The sequence below is a fragment of the Mesoplodon bidens genome, assembly GCF_964165515.1.
Source record: "Mesoplodon bidens genome assembly, chromosome: 17".
NCBI lineage: Eukaryota > Metazoa > Chordata > Mammalia > Artiodactyla > Ziphiidae > Mesoplodon > Mesoplodon bidens.
This window is the reverse complement of record NC_138174.1, coordinates 20,231,560-20,254,640: the sequence shown is the minus strand read 5'-3', so window position 1 is coordinate 20,254,640 and position 23,081 is coordinate 20,231,560. Positions and strand designations below refer to the sequence as shown.

The 23,081-nt window shown below is 38.5% G+C and overlaps 1 protein-coding gene across 2 annotated transcripts in view; it reads left to right on the top strand.

Annotated features, from left to right (window-relative positions):
• Nucleotides 1-23,081, top strand: part of LRCH1 (leucine rich repeats and calponin homology domain containing 1) — a 193,609-nt gene that overhangs the window by 156,389 nt on the left and 14,139 nt on the right. For both annotated transcript variants that reach the window (XM_081214565.1, XM_081214566.1), the window contains exons 14-18: nt 304-357; nt 1,091-1,163; nt 11,675-11,784; nt 16,215-16,352; nt 19,054-19,131. In XM_081214565.1, the coding sequence (XP_081070691.1) occupies nt 304-357; nt 1,091-1,163; nt 11,675-11,784; nt 16,215-16,352; nt 19,054-19,131 (453 nt within the window). The remainder of the gene's footprint in view (nt 1-303; nt 358-1,090; nt 1,164-11,674; nt 11,785-16,214; nt 16,353-19,053; nt 19,132-23,081) is intronic.

The window sequence follows — 23,081 nt, the reverse complement described above, 5'->3', positions numbered from 1 at the left end:
CGGTTGCTTGGTAACCTAGCAAGGGAAGCTGATGTTCACAGGTACTTTGGGCTGAGCTCTTTGCTCTGGGAAATCCCTTTTCTTAGTTTGTGTGATATTTTAGTGGTATTTCTCTGTGAATATAGTTGCATGTTTTTAGAAAATGTAAGTATGGCCTACTTAACTACTAATTAAATAATTCAGCGTATTATTCATTGTGTCCCTGTGTGCCAGGGATATGATGGAAGTTAGAAAAACTCAGTTCTTGCCTCACTAATTTTGTAGTCTGATGGAACGTACCATGCATTTTTTTTCTTCCTTAAGGTGCAAAATGATCTAAAAGTACAGAGTAATGGGAGCGAGTATTCTCCCAATGAGGTAAGTTTCCTGAAGATTAATGAAAGCTGAGGTATTTTGTGAAGACTGAATTGGAATATCTTGTGCAGAAATCTATAATCTGAGACCATGATGATTCATGAGTTAATTGTATTGCAGAATCTCTGAGGGAATCTCTCATTAGCTCTCACAGCCCGATCCGGCCCTATCCATAATTAAAGACTCATTTTATAAGACATATTTTGAAGACCAAATGTGGGAACGTTTTTATAGAAAACGAAGTGAAAATAGTTCATCTAGGCAACATTTAGAATGTCTCGTTATCTATAAATGATTCAGTGTGTGGTTTCCTTATAGCTGAGACATCTGTTCAGTGTTAACCTGTTTTCTCATCTCGTTGTTATGAAATTCTTTATCAGATGTGCCCTCTGTGAGCTGGATGTGAGTGAGTGCTTGTGTATGTCAGTGCCTGCACCTGAATGCACGCACCTATTCGGGAGCAAAAGGGGATTGCCAGTGTCACACAACGATGAACTGTTTTTATAATGAGCACATAAACATTTGGACGGATCTCCCCCAAAACAACATTCTGTCGATTCTACCACTTAAAGCATTAGCAATGTGAAGATGCATCAATTATCATTTTTTAGTCAGGACTTCCTCACAGCAGTAAATGCAAGGAGGTCGTGGTTTTATTATAATCCTTGATCATAGAGAAGCATGCATAGTTCTGCTCCAGTTCTTTAAAAAATGTCCTTTCCTTCTAACACCACAGATGAGAGAGAACTCCCCTGCCATCTCTCCTACCAACACCAGCACAGCTCTGTTTGGCCTGAAGCCTCGATCAGGTAAATTGAAACCTTAGTGTTCTTGCACGTGTGAACAGCTCAGGAGTTTCTCTTTAGCCTTTTCAATGCATACATTATCGTGTGAGCAGCCTTGTCAGCTCTGGTGAGTTTGAGTCCTGGCATCAGAACCCCACTACAGCGTGGGGAGGCCATATTTTCGAGCCTTGTGGTCGTGAATCACCTATTAACGCCATGTTATCAGTAATAGATTATCTTACCTTCTTTTGAATCAGAGCAAAGAGAAAAAGATGTTGGGACATGTAAGTGGGAAAGAAATATTCTGTTGATAAAACAGCCACCCCTTTGCCCCGGTGGTTCCTGGTACCTTGCTGAATTAAGGCTGGTGACTCTTTTCTGAGACACCCCTCATTTGCTCTCTGGGCCTTGGTAAGGACTGTGTATTTACTCATGTGACAGGGTGGTCATTCCAAGACTCACATGAGTGGTTAGGAGACATTTTTAAGAGCATTCCTGCTTATGTTACCTACTTTATTTTAACTTAGTATATTCACAAATGTAAATTATAGCAATGTGCAAAACAACTACTGATTTTAAAAAGAAGGACTATGTATAGAAAAATTTGGTTCTTCTGATTTCTCCACGTACTTAAAGTTCTAACACTATCTACCTTCTTTTAGGTGCTTCTTTGTTTTAATATTTTTGATTCTTAAGTCTTTTGCATACACTCACTGCTAATGCTTTTCAGTAAGTGCTAAGAAAGGACTCAGAGGCTTTAAGCAAAAGGTAGTAAACTCATATGTTCTTGGGTTTTTTAATAAAGCATTTGGCAACAGTTGAAGTTATACATGTGCATATTTTGAAAAAGGGTACCCATAGAAAAAAAACGAAGATGGTTCTTTTATAAAGGAATGTTTTTTCGTTTTTGGAGAAAGTTGATTGATGAGTAACATGTGGCCAGGTGTAATGGCTTCCTGGCATTTTGAATGGGCTGTAAGACAAAGCCATTTGAGAAGATGCTTGGGTGTGGCAAGGGTTAGGAGGTGTTTTATGGAGAACCAAATTGTGCATGAAATAGGACTCAAATGGCTGGCCTCACCATTCATGGAGCTGAGTGTATACAGCCAGATCTGGGTTGGGCCTCCATTTTCAAGGTTTCAGATTGTGCTGGGAGGAATGGAGGCTTCCATGCCTTGAGTGATGATCTGCCAGGAATGTTCTCTATACACTGAGGACTTCATATTGGGCTACAGACTTTCTCCTATCCCTTACAGGCACTTTTACACAATTTAAAAATATCTTGGGGGCTTCCCTGGTGGCGCAGTGGTTGGGAGTCCGCCTGCCGATGCAGGGGACACAGGTTCGTGCCTCGGTCCGGGAGGATCCCACATGCCGCGGAGCGGCTAGGCCCGTGAGCCGTGGCCGCTGAGCCTGCGCGTCCGGAGCCTGTGCTCCACAACGGGAGAGGCCACAGCAGTGAGAGGCCCGCGTACCGCAAAAAAAAAAAAAAAAAAAAAAATCTTATAATTGAGCAAATCAAAAGTTGAATGAATCTCCAAAGAATAATATTCTTTTGAATGTGCATCTTTGCAATTTAGTTGCAAAATTGTCTCCATGACTTTTTCAATTCTTTTTATGGGGTCCAAACTCAACTTACCAACCTCATACCCACACTGTTGAACCATTTCAGACTCTTTGTGGTGGTGAAAAATAAATGAAGTATCTATTTTGAAGAGCAGGAAACAAAGATAATTTCCTTTCCTAGCTTCCAACCTTTCTATAATGCTGACTAACCAGTGTGGAAATTGTGCCAGTTGTTGAGAGCTTTGTGGAGTTTGGTTGTCGTAAGTAATGCTGATTTTTCTTCAGGAACATCAAGTGGCATGTTGGAACGTTATGAAACTAGCATCATGTATTGGGAATTTAAAAATTTGTATTTAGTGACTTTAAAATATTACAGTATGTATTTTTCACATTTTCTAGAAAATAATATACATACTAATCTTAATTGAAGATCACATGACTAAAAAAGAGAAATTATTTTTGATTGAGTAGCTTTGGAACTTTAAAAAGTGATTTAATTTTTATTTTAAAGTTAAGTATATGAACTCATGTGATTTCTGTGTTAAAAATAAAAACAGACTGCTCAGATTAGCAAGTGGGAATAGAAACTTAGATTCTTAAAGTAGGCTAATAGTTTTCTTCAAAAGAAAATTTTTTTTCTGTGTTTTCCTCCCAAGAAAGACAACTGTATATATCCAAATATGCATTACTAGAATCATGTCCCTGTATTTTACTGGCCCTGCCTTATGATTGAATAAAAATTGTATAGATATTTCCTAAACATCAAAAATTACTATATGGATAATTAGTACAATAAAAAAGAGATGTTATTTCATAAATGACCAATTTAGAAGTGCTTTGAATTGACTGACATCTATCGGTTAATTAGGTTTGTTGTTAAAGAGACTCTACTAGTGTCTGAAATAGGTTCTATACTGATCAGTATCTAAGACAGTATTGAGAGGTATACCTGTGTGTCAAGGGTTGAGCAGAGTTGGCTAGATTCACTTATCAGTAAAGCATGCCAGCAGACTTACAGATGTCTTTAAAGAGAAATTTTATATTACCCTGGGAAAAAAATCCACCAGTGGTAAACACCGGTTCTATAATAGATTTATTTCTAAATAATAGACATATTTATACATATTAAGCTTTTTCTATGTAAACAAATTTTTGTGTGAATCATATTTGCTAAGATTGTTAGTTATTTAGGTCTTTGGAAAAGGTATCTGGTAGGTCTTTTGCTTTTTATCTGCATAATCTATGGGTACTCCTTCTTTCCGCTGACATGATTCATTAGCACTCTGAGTCTGTGGGCTTGCGAACTGTTAACGATTAACGGTGTTAACTGCATGCCAAGTATATGATTGATAAGTACTAACGCTCAGTTTTTTATCGTTCTTTTTATTCCATGCGCCATCTTTCATTCTTCTCCTATATTGTACATTTGAAATTAAATTCCATAATATGAAATTCGCTTCATTTCCATACGATCCTTATGCCATTTGTGAAATGCTGCTGCCCCTTTGGTTTTTCCTGGTCCTTGTGCAACTGTACGCGGACTGGCTCTCTCGCTCTCCTGCAGACCCAGCCCTCACTCTTCCTCCTATCTCCTTCAACAAACTTACACAGGCACAAACATGGGACAACTCTAGCTACAGTGTTCCATCTGAAGGAGACAGTGACAATGGTAGGTGGCTTTGTACCTATTCTTCGATGTGCTCATTAATAAGCCAATGAATGAATATACTGAACATTCATTTCTGTGCAGCTGAAGATAGAGTGTATATTCTCCTGCATGCCTGATATAAGAGATAATAGTAAACCTGGAAAGTCCAGAAAAGTGCATGTGGATTGTTCTCTGGCAGTTTATCAAACTACATTTAATTATCTTGAATATTCTGAATTTTGGAAGGATTGTACAATAATTTCTTCTCTATCCTTTCTGCTTGGGTGTTTTTTGGTGTGTTTGCTTGTTTATAAAAATTGGGGGTTTGTACATTTGGATAATCTCTGCTGCTCCTGCTTCTGAACTAAATGCTTTCAGAGTTTCATCTTTTATCATCTATGCTTATTTACCATATGAAAGTTTTAAAGTAATCAAGACATACTGTGGCTGATCCAAGAGGACAGCACTGAAAATAGTTAGAAGTGAGAAATTCCTAAAAATGAAGAGAAATCACTTGCTTTTTTTTTTTTTTTTGCAAATTATTTGCACATTATGACTTTTGATACCTTCAGCCCTTTTGAGTGTAATTGCATCCACATGATATTTAAGAATGGTAACTTGGCTTGAGAACCAAATGTGCAAATAAAAAATTGCGGACACCTAGCTAGGATTCATGTGGATATCGTTTGATTTCGTGCCACTAAATATCTCAAGTAGCCTAAAAGATGAAAATAAAATAAATATAGTTATTTAGATATACTTACCACAGATATCTGAACCTCCATACTGGTCTGTTACTTCAGATATTTTACTCCAAGATACCAGGAGATCAAAGTAACGTGAAATGAAATAGAGAGATGATTTATAGGGAAGAGAAGTGATATGTGGGGTAAAACCACAATGCAAGCACAATAAGAAGATGTATTTTCTGATAATACTTATTTTTTTAATCTAAGTATCAATATGTTATATGTAACGAATAGAAACCGTATATTTAAAATATTTGCTGTGATTTCTGGTCAAAATTCAACCAAAAAATGCTTTTCCAGACTTCCTTATGTAGAAGGATAATGTATATCTTGGCAGGTTAGTCACAAAAGGAATTTCATTATTTCATAGATTTCTAAAATTTTAACTGAAAACAAGTGTGATTAAACAACAACAACAACAGGGAAACCAAAGTCCCTTCTTATACCATCCCATTTTAAATTCTGGAAGTTGAGGAAGGCTAAATGGAAACTTTCTTGATAAACCTGTTCCTTTACTTAAAAATAAAAAGGAGAGAGAGGCATTTTTGTTTTTCAGAAAGCATGGCTATTTATGGATCTGATGTTGTTTAAAGGAAATGAGCCTAGAATGAAAGATTTATGTGTGATTTGGTATTTCCTTAGGAGTGATATCTGAAACCAAAGACTTTTTTTTTTTAAGCTGAGTAAGATATAGACATCTTACGTAGCAGTAAGATTTCTATCTTTATAGATGAACCAACCAAAAGGAGAAAGGTGGGTCACGCTGGGTCACGCTGTTACGTAGAGGGAGAGGTGGGGGTCACACCCAGGGCTCCTAACTCTCTGATCATCTCCTCTCCACCATATCTACCTTCATCTACAGCTGTTTATTGAGGGTTCTTTGTGCAAGCTACTAAGCCAGATGGCCTTCTTTTTATTGAAAGTCCTAAGATTTCCATAGAAAAATAATCATTGTGAAAATCTTTCTGAAAATAAAATAACCTGGCAGTACTTCTCTGGTAGTTTTTGTTTGAGTGAGAATTCCAGGGATTCATGTGTAGCTATTATGCTGTACCCCCCCCCCCACACACACACTAAAAGGATTGTTTTCAGTATTCATCTACGTGGGTTAATCATGTCAGATATTGGATAGTTGTTATTTTCACCTATTTGCAATTTGTCTACAATATGCCCTGGGCAAGAGATGATTTTCTATTAATTATCTGTTAATTTTCTGGCAACAGAAATCTTTGCAAATATTTGTGTAGGTTCCCAGATCTGACCTTTCAAATAGAATCTTCATTCTTTTTGTGCTAAATATTGCCTTCTGATTTGAATACATTTTCCAGTACATTTTTTAAATTAATGATATATGTATCCCCAAGTATATGTGCTAAGGTTGGAAGAGGAATACAGCCTACTTTTATGTTGTTCTTACTGGTTCCTCTGGAATAGTAGGTCCTATTCAGTGGCCTCTCATGGCATTTCAAAGCTGATTACCCCAGCAGTTTTGTTTCCTCATATTTTCTCCATTATCCAATATCTGCAGCTATCTCACCCTGTGTAAATAAGTGGCATCATATAACCAACTCAACCCAGCATAATGTAGCTTGCCTTTCATTTGTATTTTTATTAATTATTTTTGGTAAAGTTGGCATTTTTATACCTTGTTCACTGTCTTTATGTTAAAATTACCCTTTTATTTAAATTTCAATATTTAAGTAAAATTTAAATTTTATTTAGAAAAATACATTTAAAATAATAAATATAGCTTTCTAATATTTTGTTTCAAATATATCTCATTTCAAATTCCCTATTTTCCCTAAAACTCATTCTTCAAAGAAATAAAAAAAGGCAAACTGGCTAGAAGGTCCTTGGGAGTTTGAATTCCCACAATCCCCAAAGTTCTGCCTCCTATAATGGATGGGGAAGGATGTGGATGTGTGTCTGTATGTCTTTCCACCCCTGGAGCTGGATGCGGCAGCTTCACTTCAAGTTGTTCTTAACTTGATAACTTCTCTTCTGCTTCTTTTCTTCTGCCCTCTTACTACTCTGCATCTTTCTTTCCTTTTCCCCTTCATTTTGAAATTAAAATCATTCCTATCTTCCTTTGAATTATTTTCCCTTTTTCATTTGCAGTGAATTGGTGGGTGCTAATTTATACTTAAAATTGATCTTTAAACTATCACTGGAAAGTGAATGAATGGACATCTATCTTGGGCCAGTTTACAGACATTTTCTGGAATTGTTTTACCATAATCTTGCACTTCTAGGTATTATTTTCCCTATTACAAAAATGATGAAACTGAAGCTATGAGATGAGAGGTGTTTCAGTGGTTCTTAACCTGTCTTCATATTAGAATCACCTGGGCATTTTATAAACAATAGCTGCCTACACCCCACACTGCCTGTGCTGATTTATTCGGAGTAGCATGGAGTCTTCGCACTGATTATTATTCTTATTATTTTACTGATTTTATGTTATGTTTAAGTAGGTGAAAACCACTGGGTTGAATAAACTGCCCAAGACCATAGAAAGCAAATCTGAGCATTTTGAGGGCAGAGGTTTTACATAATTCATTTTTGGGCACCAGGGAATAAATGAATGCACTAATTAGATTTCTGATTCACATTAACCTGGATCTACAGCTCATGATACTTTTTCAAAGTCACCATATTGCTGCCCTTGAATTTGTATGTCTTCAACATCACACCCAGTCCAGGTTTTTAATTTCAAAGGAGAAGTTGAGAGCCAAATTCCAAAACCTCATGTGTCCACAGAGAAGAAATCTAGAGTTAAATTTAGATAACAAAGGTTAATAATATAGACCGATAATTTCTATGCGAAGTTCCTTTCACTTAATAATTAAATAAGTAGCATTTCAGGCAATTTTTAGAGGAGCGAGCTTTCTTTGCTTAACTGAAAGATACTTTTACAACATTTAGAAAAAGTTTCTTATGCACATCCTTAAATATTTACTGAGTGCCTCCTATGTGTTAGGCATGATGCTCGTTACTGTGGATACAGATCTGAAAAAGACAGACTTTTATTTCAGTCTCTAATGCATTCAGACCTGGAGACTAAGTTTTAGGAGATTTTTCATGTTAAAAAAAATTGAGGTGACTGATTATCAGGGTAGGGTAATCTCTGACAAGGTATTCTCCATATAAAGTGATCTTTGAATGAGGGAGTTTTTGAAACACTTGTTTGTTTATTCATCTAACAAACTGCTTTGTGGGGCAGGGGTAGAGGTTTAAATTGGAAACAAACATAAACTCTTACAGAGTCCTAATGGGGAAAAGCAGATCTCTCCTGTAAGACAGAAAGTGAAGAGTGCCATGAGAGACACAGATAAAGCATGTTGTACATTCACAGCTGACAGACCACTGCCAGGTCAGGGATGAAGATGAGGAGGAGGGTGAAGGAGGAGGTAGAGATAACGGAAAAATCAGTGGACTTGGACGTGTACCTGCAAGGATGCATTTGATATTCTGCATAAGCATAGTCACCATTCCCTGCAGAGTCTTTGCTTAGAAATTTGTCTCTTCAGCTAAAGAAATTGCAAATATGAACAAATTGTCCTTTTCATTCTTTGAATGTTATCAATATTTGCTGTACACTAATTAAACAGCTAAGCAGGACTCCTTTTTTCCTGCATCTTAAATCACCTATTTCCTTGTCTCTTCCTACCCCTTGTGCATGCATATGTGTGTGTACACACACACACACACACTGACACACACCCTCACTCTGCTCCCTTGCCCCTCTTTTTTTCTTCTTATTTACACAATCAGTGTGACATATGGTGTGAAAGACAGTTACTAACAGGGCGGCTCTTAATATTGTCTTGCAGCCACAAGCTAAACTTGTATTCCCCTGAATTAAGTAGGGGAGTTCTCGAAATGCAGTGATATGAAATTAAGAAAGACCAGAATAATTCCTCCATAGATCAATTTCCTGAAGTTTTGACCAGGCTGGTCACTGCATTTATTATTTAAATATGACTTGAAAGAAAACAAAAAAAACAACTGTGGATAAAATAATCAGAGCTACCATAATGGTCCTATTAAAATTATTCTGTCATAACAAACTTACATGCTCTGTAGAATTATTATTAGTTTAAATAGTTCATTTTAAATTCTAATATATTCTACAATAATTAATCTATTTAGAAAACTAGTATTATAGTCATGCTTCCAGTAATTTTATGTACATTTGAAGTATTCATTTTAAAAATAATGGTTCACATATGTTTTAACACTTTTTGACTGCTTACATTTATAAAGCAAATACCCAAGCATGTATTTTATATTTTTTGAGACGTATGGGAATTTAAGATGAAAAGCAATGCCAGGAAATTAAAACCCAGATACCATTGAATTATCTTGGTGTCTTACACAGGGCTCTAACAGGGTATAGATACTTGAAGAGTGTGCTGTTAGCCAAAAGCTCACGGTTAATTTAACTTCCTGATAGCTTCGTATTCAGAATGAAATCTGCCAGTAAAAACATACTGAAAATATTAAACATGTAGTATTAGATAAGATTTCCCCCAGAAAAAAGGGAAAGGAAATTAAAACCTCCAAAGAAAACATTAGATTTGTTTAAACGGTTCTGGTGCTCCCCGTGCTGGCCAGTGTGTGTATTACTCAGCTAAGTCCACATTCCTTGACTTTTTTGGTAAATTTGGTTGACTTTTTCTCTGGTGGTGTGGATTATTTCTAGACTTTACATTTTAATATATATCTCTTCTGGTCACTATGTTTAAATGGGTAGATTTTTTGGTTGGTCTCAATATGGTGCAAAGGCAAATTTAATGCATTTCCAGTTTCTTCCGTGCTTCTTATTTTGTCAAATCCTTCCTCATTTCCCTTTGCTCTGTGAACTTCTCATCTCTCCCTGCTGCTTGGTCCACCCTACTTCCTTTGCCTGCCTTGCCTTTATTTTTGAAACAATTGGTCTCGCTTCCTGTGGGGTTCGGTTTTTGTAGGTCTTGGTGACAAGACTTCGGCTCTTTCTGCTTGTGACTTCCTTAGGTGGCTTGAGGCAGAAGCCCAGGCTCCAGGCTGACTTCTCTCTGAGGTTCCAGAAGGTGTTAACATATACAATAGATCATTCCCTCGCTCCATTAACTTCTGTAAGTCACGGATTTCTTAAGATGTGTCAACTTTCTGGTCCTCTATGGAGCACCAGAGGGCTCATTCAGATATCCGAGATCTGATTCAGAAAGAAAATACTGAGATGTGAGAAGTATAGTGCAAGACACTTATTGAAGTGTTTTGGTTCAAAGATACAAATTGAGGTTAAAACGACCTCAATTAGTCGGGTGAATATGGGATAATTGATTATATGGTGGACTCCAGTTGTTTTTATTCAAAGTATATTTGTAAACCGTATTTCATTAAAAAACAAATAAGTTGAAATGCTTTTAAAGTGGTTCATAGCAAATGTTTGGCAGAATAGAATAAACGTTACATAGTCTTCTTATTCTACATTATTGAAGATATGGTGATTGAAACCCCTAGAATTGCAGTATGGCAGTGCAGCCTTCTCCGTGGTACTGATTTTTAAAATCGGAGTTCTCTGCCCCACATTGTCTGAAGCGCCCCCCTCATTTGTCCCCCCCGCCCCCCATCTGAAAATCTACGGGACACGGGGAACCAACTACAGCTCTTAACCGTTCTTTGCCCCCTCTGGTGTGCATGGAAAGTTGACAGTCTTAATAAGATAAGAATCTCAAGGAAGAAGAAGATGCAAGTTTAAATTCGCCCTGGGCTTTGTATCCTAATAAAAATGGCCATAATCACTCGGCCCGTACATAGCATATTTTGTACCTTCTGTGTTAAGCTTTAAAAGATGTCATCCTTCAAAGGTTGAGAGCATTCATTTTCTCTGCAGCCAGAGCCTTAACGCCTTCCAGAGTTGCCACTGTGAGTCGCTGTTTCTGGAGGTTGTAATTTTAAGGACCTGCAGCCAGAGATGATCTCTTAAAACTGTCTCCCATCTTGCCAGCTTTTCTAAAAGGAGTCTGTGGTCATCTCTGAAGAGCTGACTTCTGGGATGTGCTGTCAGTGACATGATAGAAGGCAGAATTTTTCCCTCCACACTCAGATACTTATCTGAGCGGATAGTGTGTATCATCACTTAGTTCCTAACCCAGGCTGATGAAAAACCTCAGCCAACAGAATCCTTAACCTGTGCTTGTTTGTAACCTGTAAAGCAATTCTGTCTTATTAGTTGAAACAAAGTATCCAAATTTAATGAAAGGATTGTGAAACCTGGAGTGTAGATGAAAACTTGGAATAAAAGCAGTGGAAAAATGAGAGAGAAGGGGTCTGGAATGGTGCCAAGGATGACCAAGCCCTTTCCTGGATTCAACTGATGGTTCATCCACACAACCCAGAATAATTGAATACATAATCTTCTCTAGAATATTCGAATCAAGCTTTTCACGTGAAGTCAGAATTTATTGTTTTGTGAGTGGTGAATGAATTATTTGGGATAAATAAACTATTTGATTTAAATATGAGCAGCCCTATACGGCAACCTGTACTAGGTGCTCCATAAAGGCTTTTTTCCTTTTCTGTTACAGTGTTTCTTAGACCACAGAGAAATTTGGAATCTATAGACCCACAGTTTACAATTCGGCGGAAAATGGAACAGATGAGAGAAGAAAAAGAACTGGTGGAACAGCTCCGAGAGGTACCGGGAAACATTGTATAACTGAATAATTATTTCCAGAACTGAAGCAGCATTCTGTATTTTTAAAAAGTAGACATTGGGGACTTCCCTGGTGGTCCAGTAGTTAAGACTTCACCTTCCAATACAAGGGGTGTGGGTTCGATCCCTGGTTGGGGAGCTAAGATCCCACATGCCTCGTGGCCAAAAAAACAAAACATAAAACAGAAGGAATATTGTAACAAATTTAATAAAGACTTTAAAAATGGTCCACGTCAAAAAAATCTTTAAATAAAAAAGTAGACTTTGAAGCACTGCAGACTGAATATCTAGTTTCAAATCTAGCCAGCTCACTGTTTGATATTGGACAAGTCACTTAACATCCCTGAGTTTGAGTCTTTTCATGTATTTGAGTCTTTCATGTATTAAAAACAATAGTTCCCATCTACCTCCATGGGATTTTATGAGAAATATATGAGATAATGTAAGTAGAAATACTTAATACCTATGTATAAAAGCTGGTATTATTTCAGTTCTGTATGCTTTAAAAAATGCACTGTTATTAATTTACTTAATAATATGCCATGAATTTAAAGATATTTATAGTTATCCTTACTACATACCCCAAACCGGCCAGAATTTTCGAATGTCATAATAGGCAAACCGTTTGAGTTCCTACCAAGGGTGAAGTCTTGTGCTGGGTGCCAGGGAAGATTTCAAACTCGGTGATGGCAGGGACCATGGCTGTCTTATTCCTTGTTGTGTTTCTGTCCCCAGCACAGCTCCTAGTGGGAACTGTGTATGTATTTTTCTACCTTCATGGTCTTTGTCTCTAGTTAGGAGGATCGTATGTAAATATGTGGAAGATCAAACAGCAGGACAAGGGTCAGTCACCAAAGAACACACTGGTATTAGTTATTAAAGGCAGTACATCATGAATTACTACATAAGTTCTTTATATTTAAAGAGAAGTGCCATAGCCATGAACTAGACGAATATAAGAAGCTTCTTGAGGAGGTAGATTTTATACTACATCTTCTCCTTTCACTAGCAAATGATTATTGACGGCTCTCTGTGCCAGGCTGTGTAGTCTAGGTGATAGACAGAGAAAAGAACAAAAAGGTCCCTGCTCGCATGAAGCCTGTAGTCTATTGAGAAGACAGAGTAAATAAGAAGGAAACAAATAAATATACAATTTCAGATAGCAATGAGTTCTACAAATGAGCAGTGAATCCTATAATTAAAATTAAAGCTGAATTAAGGTAGGTCAGAATCTTTGTTGTTGCAGACGATACTTTATATACGGTTTAGCATGCAGTCAGGAGGAAAGAAAAAAAACCCAGAAACCTCTTACCACCACTTTAAGCCACTGTGGTTGACTCAACAGTCGCAGAGGGCAAGTCAGTCCTCTGTCATTTGCCTAGAATATTTGGATGTGCCGTAAACTTGGGAGGTGAACTTTCAGAGATATGTAAACATAAGATCAGAAGTTGAGCTATGCCTCTCAAAGAGTGATGTAATTTTATCTTAAAGCCTGGGTCATATTGATAGCTTATGTTTTAATTTAGTGATGTAAAATTAGAGACTGAAAGCATGCTTGGAAAAAAATGAGGTGTCTATGCAAGACAGTTCTGAAAGAGAATTATGCAACCCTGTTACATGCACTGATTTTCAAGTGCTTCACTTATTGCAGATCTCCCAGTAAAGTCATCCTTTCTTACGCTGTTATCCATTTACAAGGAGCTTCTGCTGTAAAGCAGAAATTTGTATTTGAAGTTTTAAAAACTGATCTATCTACTTCTGCTTCTGAGGAGATGGAGTTGATGTACTTTTCCCCATTCATCCCACTAAGTACCACTAAAACCCCTGGTGATTATATATAAAATAAGCATAGGATCACTCTGAAAAGTGGAGAGAATAATTCAGACGAGCTGGGCTTCTTGGGACTAGGAATGACAGTGGTGGTGAGTCCAGTGGGATTTCTTTTTTGCCTTATCTTTCTCAGACTTGAAGGTGAAGTAGTTAGAAACCGGAAATGCTAATGGGCACAAATTAAGAAAAAAAAAGTCCCAATGAAAGCTTGCTTACTTTAGTCAAAGGACCAGAAAAGGGGCAGCCTAGTGAGATAGAAAGTTCTTAGACATTAAAGGCTCTACTCCAGCTAAACACTACAGAAAACGCGTGGTCCCACCCCTACCCTTGCCTGCAAAGATGGCGTAGGCAGCTCGACTTTAACCTCTGCTGGGATGGTATCAGAGAAGGCCAAGTTGGGAGCCAGGAATTTCATTCCATGAGCTAAGAACGATCCGTCCCCTCCCATGGTATCAGTGGAGCCCACATGGGGAGCCTGGATTTCCACACCCACACCAGTCACTGACAGCAAGTGGGAATCTGCATTTACACAGCAGTAACAAGGTGGTAGCCTCCCTTTCCCTGCCAGAGCAGTGTCCAAAAAAGCCAGCTAAAACAGAAAGTTTAAATAGAATCCAGAGTCTCATAATACCAGAAATGTCCAGGTTTCAACCAAAAAAATCACTCATTTGGGCTTCCCTGGTGGTGCAGTGGTTGAGAATCTGCCTGCTAATGCAGGGGACACGGGTTCGAGCCCTGGTCTGGGAGGATCCCACATGCCACGGAGCAACTAGGCCCATGAGCCACAACTACTGAGCCTGCACGTCTGGAGCCTGTGCTCCGCAGCAAGAGAGGCCACAATAGTGAGAGGCCCACGCACCGCGATGAAGAGTGGCCCCTGCTTGCCACAACTAGAGAAAGCCCTCGCACAGAAACGAAGACCCAACGCAGCAAAAATAAATTAATAAATTAATTTTTTTAAAAAATCACTCATTCTACCAAGAACCAGAATGAATGTGAAAGGATAATCAACAGATGACACACTATTGGGGCAGAGATGTTATCCTCTGACAAAGATTTTATACTGTTCATGATAGAAGTGCTTCCACAAGCCATTACGAACACAGGTGAAACAAAGAAAAAAATAGAATGCCTCTGCAAAGGAATAAAAAATCTTAGCAGAGAAATAGAAGACATAAAGAAGGACCAATGGAAATTTAGAACTGCAGAATACATTATCCACAGAAGAAGCCCAGGGGGTGGGCTCAACAGCAGAACGGAGGTAACAGAGGAAAGAATCAGTGAACTGGAAGAAAGAACAATAGGGATTACCTAATCTGAGTAGCAGAGAGAAGACAGACTGAAAATAAATGACCAGAGAGCCCCAGGGACCTGCGGGCGTGTAACAGATGATACACATTCATGTCATGGGAGTCCTGGAAGGAGAGGAGAAGGGGAGTAGGGCCAAAGAGGTTCTGGGGGGTGGGAGGGAAGTGGGTGTGGCTGTAAAACAGCATTGTGAGAGAGCCTTGTAGTGACGGACATGTTCTATCAATGCCAATGTCCCAGTTGTGAAGTTGTAGTATATATTTTTGAAGGTTGTTACCTTAGAGGGAAACTGGGTAAAGGGTACATGAGATCTCTCTGTATTACTTCTTATAACTCCATGTGAATTTATAATTATCTCAAAGTGTTTAATTTTTTAAAAAGGGAGAAAAATTGATTTTTGAACTAAAGCATGGTCTGAGAGAAAAGCATCTCTTAATCCCTTTTCTGCCCCTTGCAGTCTGTCTGAACCAGTTGGATTTGGGTTTTTTAATTTATTTTTGTTTATTTTATTTTATTTTATTTATTTTTTATTGAAGTATAATTGACTTAAAATATGATTTTAGTTTCAGGTGTACAACATAGTGATGTGATATTTTTACACATGGCAAAACGATCACTATGGATTTGGCTTTTATTGTTCAACTCATTCTGTTTTTCTATTTTCATTGCTAAGTCTGAGGCAATGTTGAACTTAAGAAGTCCATTTTTTGTTTTTGACTGTCTCAGGTCTTCATTGTGGCACATGGGATCTTCACTGTGGCATGTGGGATCTTTTGTTGCATCACATGGGCTTCTCTCTAGTTGTGGCATGTGGGTTTTCTCTTCTGTAGTTGTGGTGTGGGGTCCAGAGCACATGGGCTCTGTAGTTTGTGGCACTCGGGCTCTCTAGTTGAGGTGCATGAGCTCGGTAGTTGTGGCGCGTGGGCTTAGTTGCCCCGCGGCATGTAGGATATTAGTTCCCTGACCAGGGATCGAACCCGTGTCCCCTGCATTGGAAGGCAGATTCTTTCCCACTGGACCACCAGGGAAGTCCCAAGAAGCCCATTCTTTTAAAAATTCAACTAATTAAAAATTTTAGACACAACTGAATTTGTTTTTCTACAGAGGGATTTTTATTTTAATATCTTTCGAAAAGGTTGAAATCATGTCAGTGTTTTCCACGTGTTCTTATCCTTCTCCATAATGAAACTTAAGTCTCAATTCATAAATACCCATAACTGTATTTTACCCTCAGTTGCCTGAGAGCAATTGGCTTCCTTCTGATTCCTTCCCAGAGCATCGAGATGAGACTCAAGGTCAGCTTGCACGAAGACCTGGGGGCTGCCCTCATGGATGGCGTCGTCCTCTGCCATCTAGTCAACCACATCCGCCCGCGATCCGTTGCAAGCATCCATGTCCCCTCACCAGCAGTCGTAAGTAACACCATATAAAGGGAAACTAACTCTTACATCAAACAAACTCCTTTGGGATAGTATTGCTGGTTAAAGATACCGAAGGGATCTCCAGGACCCTGCTCAAATCCTCTGTGTTGGGCCCTAAACAACTAGAAGAGCAGAAAAGGAATAGCATTTCTGAATGAAGCAACATTTTCACTGTAAAAAGGGAAAATATTTAGAGTAAGTATGTAAAGGACAGAAAAGGAACTTACTTCAAATATAAAGCAAAACACGTTAAAGAAATGCTTGGGGTGCTAACTTTAAGACTGTAGAGACACAAAGATTCATTCCTCACAAGGAATTATTTAAACAGTGAGAAGCCTTTTTGGAAAACTTCTTTTGGTTGGTGAGTTCTCTTCTAAATGGAAACTCTTTCCTCTGTTAATTATTGAGGATTTTAGAATAGCTCTGAAAAGATGTGGATTCTGTATAAAATATCAGTAGTAATCTGTCAGGCCAGAGGTTGGTCAGCTGGTCATTAATTCAACAATTCCTTGATCACTAGCTGTGCTCAGGGGTAGGTTGGAGATACCAAGGAAACTGGGGAAAGATGAAAGAGACCGAGTGAGATGCCATTCGTCCCTAAAAATCCTCGTCTCCATGTGGGGGAGATAAAGCAGGCACTGGCATCCTCTTCCTGTAATCATGGACCATATTACCATCCAGAAGAGAGCTATGGAGTCATTTTATGGTCATTCAGATGAGGGAGGGGGAATCAAAGATAAGCTGGTCTTTGAAGCCTACCTAGGGTTCAGACAAGTAGAGAAAACCTCTATCCATACTGTTTACTATTAGGTGAAGCAGCAGAGTTTAGGGGCTAAGAATGTAGGGGTTGGATTCCAATTCCACATCTATATAATCCATACAACTTTGGGAGTTATTTAACCTTTCTTTAACTTGATTGGCTCTTCTCTGTCATGGAACTGCTCCCATGAGGATGAAATTAGGGCCTACATGTGATATAAATGTGAATGCAAGCCATTGTGATCATTAGTGTTTATGAACAGATTTTTCAAAAGCCAGAGCCCCCAACCTCAAGGCACAGTGTTCATAAAATATCATATGAAGAGTGTGTGGAGTGAAAGCCTCATGTGAAGCCCCACTCCCCGCCCAGGAAAGCATCGTAGTGGCATTGTTTTTCTTAGTTTCTTTTCTCTTGGCAGCAGGAAAAATTAGCTGATGATCGCATTTCAACTGTCAGTTTTCTTTCTATACAGTTGAATATATTTTTCCCTTCAAAAGACTGACCACTTTTTTGCCTCAGAAAACACAGGAAAAAAAACCAAAACAAAACAATTTGTCTTCTGATTCAAATTTGCTTTATCTGCCTTAGTTTGGGCAGTAAATTCTGTCCTATAATCAAATATGAAAAAGTTTTGAAGTCCAAGCTACTGTTAAGTTGTTTGAGCTGTGTACCAGATTCCCATTCAGTATTTTCCCCCAACTTATAAGAAAGAAAGTATGATTCCTCAGCCTCCAATTTAAATATACAGTTACTGTGTTATAAGGTATGAGGACACTATGAATCATGTGTCTACACACATTGGTATATTTGATCAATTCTTTAGGAAAAAAATGCTACATTCTTTGGTTGTCACCTTTTATCTTTTTCAAATAAAAAAATTTAATTGAAAATATAATGGGAATAATGCTTGATTGGAGAAAATGGAGAAATGCAGGAGGAAAATATATCATGTTCTATCCCCCCACCCAAAGACAACCACTGTTTACGTTTTGGCTTTTATGCTGCTAACATTCCTCCTACATATAAGTTGTTTTTGAATTGTGAGCTCTCATATATACTATCTAGTAGTTTTTAAAATTTATGAAAACCTAAGTATTTCCCCAGGTCATTAAAACTCTTCATAAATATCCATTTTAACAACTGTGAAATATTTTAGCTTATGTTATTATATTGTAGTTTTCCTTTCTAGAAATGTTTCTAAATGTCCACTTCTCAGAAATTCTTCACTGAGCATCTTGAGCTCCCATTGACCAGACCCAGCCACAGCGTAGCGGTAGAACCCGCTTCCGTCTCCAGTCTGTGCCTTCACTGTCCACTCCCGTGTTTGCACAAGTTGCTCACTCTAACCTAGAAGGCTGCTCCCCACCCTGTCTCTAAATCTCGTCGCCTTGCAGCATCACCAGCTTTCTAATAAAACCAAATTGCTTTGGCGAGAAAGAGAGTCATTGGCCTGGTGAATTTAACCCTTCATATAGAAATATATTTGCTGATGGGAAAAGGTGATGTTTATGGTGTACTTTTAAGTAAACTAAAGCAGGTTACACAACAGTATGATCTTATAAAAACTGTGTGTGTGTATGTGTGAATCCACACATATACATTCACATGTGCAGAAAATCTTGCACACGTGTATATACATATATACATGTATGCAGAAATTCTACATATAAACACATATCTATGTGTGTATATGTATATATATATGCATATCTTTGTGTACACACACAGTGTCTAGAGGAATATAATCCAAAATATTAACAGCCCTATAGGTGAATGTTTCTGGATAATTTTTTATTGTCTTCTGTTTGCTTATGTATTATTTTTCTCCAATAAACGTGTAGTACTTCTGCCATTTAGAAAGTTTAAAATTTAACCAGTTATTACAAGTATTTCTCTTAATGATTCTTTATTTCTGAATATTTGCATTTATAGCCTAAACTTAGCATGGCCAAATGCAGAAGAAACGTGGAAAACTTTTTGGAAGCATGCCGAAAATTAGGAGTACCAGAGGTAACATCAAACTTAGTTCCAGTAACTATGTTTGAGTAAAGATTTTAGTTAATATATATGGTTGAACCTATTGAATAGATATACACCTTTGTCCATCCTTTTTCATCTCAATCTTTCTTGAGGAATAATGTTGAATAAGTTATATAAAATTTTAGTTTAAATTACTCTATTGCAGTGAAATAAAAATGGCTTAAAATGGTATGGTCAATTCTGAAGAAAAGCGGAATATAATTTTTTTAAGGTTTTGAAATAAATGCAAAATTCCAAACTTAAAAAAAAAATTTAGTTAGCTTGATTCTCTTCTTAAAGAGCAGAAATTGCTGAAGCTTCAGGGAGCCTTCTGTGGGTTACATAGGGTAGAATTTTGGAGGTAATGATTTTTCCCTATCCAAAGCTCTTAAGCACAGTAGACCTGTAGTTGACCACTGATCTGTTGATTTGCACTCCTTGTAGGTTTGGGGTATGTAGTTCAAAATAATAAGCATTGAAGATACTATAGTTATTGTTATTATTATCATTCATCACAACCGTTCATAATAACAATGTATATTGCTTTATAGTTTGTTAACTGTTTGCATTTACATTTTCCCTTTTAGTCTACTGTAGACCCAATTGGCAATTCCCTGTAGCCAGCCCAGCAATGATTTGCTACTTTTTCTTTCTCCCAAGCTAAGCCCCAGCCTTAGCCTCAGCCAGATAAGATAGCTGATTTGGGTCTTCTAACGACTTTACTATCAGTAACATAAAATGATTTCTTAGGGAGATAAAAGACAGTTCACTCAGAATTTGGGGATAAGTTGATAAGCTTTTCATCATTGTGATAAAGGGAAATAGACAGAAACTACATTTCTTAAAATTTTCTTCTGTCTTTTCTAACGTTCCAGGAATAAAGTAACTACAAACTCTATCATGAGATACTGTTTTTGCGTATGTGAAGGAATTACATTTTCATGTAGTTCTACTAATTGATAGGAGTTAGTTATTGGAATTGAGTAAGGCTTTTTCTCCCTCCCTCCCTCCCTCCCTCCCTCCCTCCCTCCTTCCTTCCTCCCTCCCTCCCCCCCTTCCTTCCTTCCTTCCTTCCTTCCTATTTTTCAGCTTGGTGACATTTGAAGGTGAGAGTTAAGTGGTGGGCTTCTAATCTTATTTGAGGAAAAGGAGAGAATTATTAAAACATCTTTAAGTCAAAACTGTACCAATTAAAAGAAGCTTTCAAATTCGTTTTTAAATAGAGTGTAATCTTTATATAAGGTACTAAATGTCTTTATGATCAATCCAAATGTCTTTCAGCAATGTTAATCTGTGTGTCTGTATTGTATGTGTGCATTTTACTATTGCCCATACATTCTTGGCTTCAAGTGTTCGTGAAATTCTCATGCGCCTACCATTTTTAATGATTTGATTCCATCATGGGTTAATAAGTGTGTGTGAATCAAAATTATCACACCAAGTTTCAGATTGTACATTATTTTTGTCTGTACTCAAAAGCGCTGATGAGTTATGACCAATCCCCTGTGATATTTTAAAACTCATCATTTTTCTTGGCTTATGATGACACAAAATGATGTAGAAATGCCCTTAACCATTTATTGTGAGTAAAGATTGGTAATTATGATTTCCTTCTAAAGTGAGGAAAAGGGAATTAAATTAGCATCAAAATGCAGAGAAAATTTTATCATAATATCTGAATTATGCCCCTAGCACTAACAGGCAACTGATAATTCCGGAGACAATTGAATTACAAGAAGTAAATCATCTTGTTTGCCAGTGTCCCAACTTAACTATGCTTAGTAAGAAATATATCACTAAGGCTATTTTTGAAACGATTTTTAAGATTTGAGGTGATTTTCAAGTTTGCATTGTGTATGTGTGTGATTGTGTGTACATCTGTATCCATCCTGATGGATAATCCAGTAGCATCTTACTGGTGACTAGAGTTACATTAAGTTCATTGCTACTAGAAAAAGTCTGTTGGTTGGTTAGCAGTTGAACTTCTTTAGTGAGATATGTTAAAGGAAGGGAGGAATATTCTAGTGGAAAACCAGAAATTGCAATTGGAGTGCAGCTGGCAAAACTTGCTATATATACTCAAAGGAACATGCTTTCATCCCTTGGAATAAATGAGTCATAAATTATTGGAAATGAGGAAATGTTTTCATCTAGGAATGCGATACTAAGTTGGGGGAGGGGTGGAAATAACCCCTTCTTCCACTACTTAAGATGGGTGATGATTTGAGTGTATATGTGGCACACTGCAATTCTAGTTGCAGGAATTCTCCCCTTGCAGTCAGACATTTTAAAAGTCTGGTACTTAAAAGCGGAGGACCTTTAACGTTACATTTTCTTTTTTTGCTTCAAGCTTAATATTTGGGTAACAAAATACTCACTGATTTCCCAGCAGCTTAGTGAATTCCTTCTAATTTGCAAGCTCGCCCTGCTTTCTTCTCCATCCATAACTTATCTACATACACACACCGATAAGTCACGGAGATCTGGAATTCTGTATTATTTTAAGCTAAATAGCTAATTGACAATGATAAATCATCCTGTAGAGACTGAGAAGTCACAGCTGTGCTCTCAGCCCGAGTTTGTTGCCCTTTGTAATAGAATCACAGTTTGAAACTACAACCCAAAGTCAGGGTCGGCAGCTTACTCAGTTTTATCAGGTTCATCTGGGTGGAATGGGGTCACTGAGCAAATGATGACATACAAATTAATACGATGGGAAGGAAGCGATTTTAAAATTGTTCCCGTTGTTACAGTTTTTATTATATTTTCTCTAGAAGTCCCCAGGAACCCAGTCCCAGGTACCTGCCTCAGGGTTGGTCAAGGTTCATGAAGCATTTTATTGTGTGCCCAGTGGAGTGGCTTCCCTGTAAATGTGGCTTCTTCGAATTGGCTGCATTCAGAACTGCACACGGTGTAAGCGGCCTAGTTTATTTGCAGAAGGTCGGAGTCTGCACCAAGAGTAGATGGATACGGCGACTCTAGACCTCTGTCTGTTGTTCCTGACGTTTGGACGAGGCTACATCTGTACCTTTCTTAGTCCAGGGGCACAGACAGGACTTGGCAGTCAACGCCACCTATAGAAAGGAGTTGACATCACAGAAAGAAGTGGGTGTTGGGTTTCTGGAGAAATTCTGTTAGGGCGACAGCAGGCGTATTTGCCATCATCTGTGAGGGATTCTGGGAAGAGGTAGAGGTTTGCTGATGAGAATACCAAGGGCAGATCCTGAAACACAAATCGGAAATGCGCCCCCCCCCCCCCACCCTCACCCTGCCGGCAAGTTCCTTTTCTGATGGCAGAGTTAATCTCTTCAGGTAGTGATTTCAGCCTGGGTCACTTCCTGCTGCCCATTTCCAGTGCCTTGGGGTTTTTTGGTTTTGATTTGGTTTTTCTGTTTGGGGCCAGTTCTTCAACTACTGGGACAGATTGAGTGACTGCCACCTGGAAGGAGAGGCGTGAGGGCGAGTGCGGAGGATCTGTGAGCAGAGCGAGGGACACAGGTTTGGGGTGAATTAGCCGCACCTGCGCTGTTCACTGGTTGTGTGCCCTGAGGCAAGCGCATTAAAGCCTGGAGCCGTGAACCACTCGCCGGGACCTTCTGGCAGCTGCATCATCTTCTCGAATGCTCACGGTTGAGGCTCGGAGGCCAGTATTTTATTACCCTGCTCTGAGGATACTGAGGCCCAGAGACGTTACACAATTTCCTAAGCTCACGCCCGCAGCTGGGAAGCAGCAGAGCTGGCGTTCGAACCCAGGTCCGTCCGCGCCCAGCGCCTGCCTTCTTTCCGGCACACACAGGGGCTCTCTGCGGCCGAGTTCCCTGCTCTGCAAACTGCAGGTGTTGGACTTAAGCAGTGGATTAAACCACGTTCTCAGAGCCCCTTGATTCTTTCTGAAGCCAAGGCGGGGCTGCAGATCACTCCCACGCCCTTGATTCAGCCAC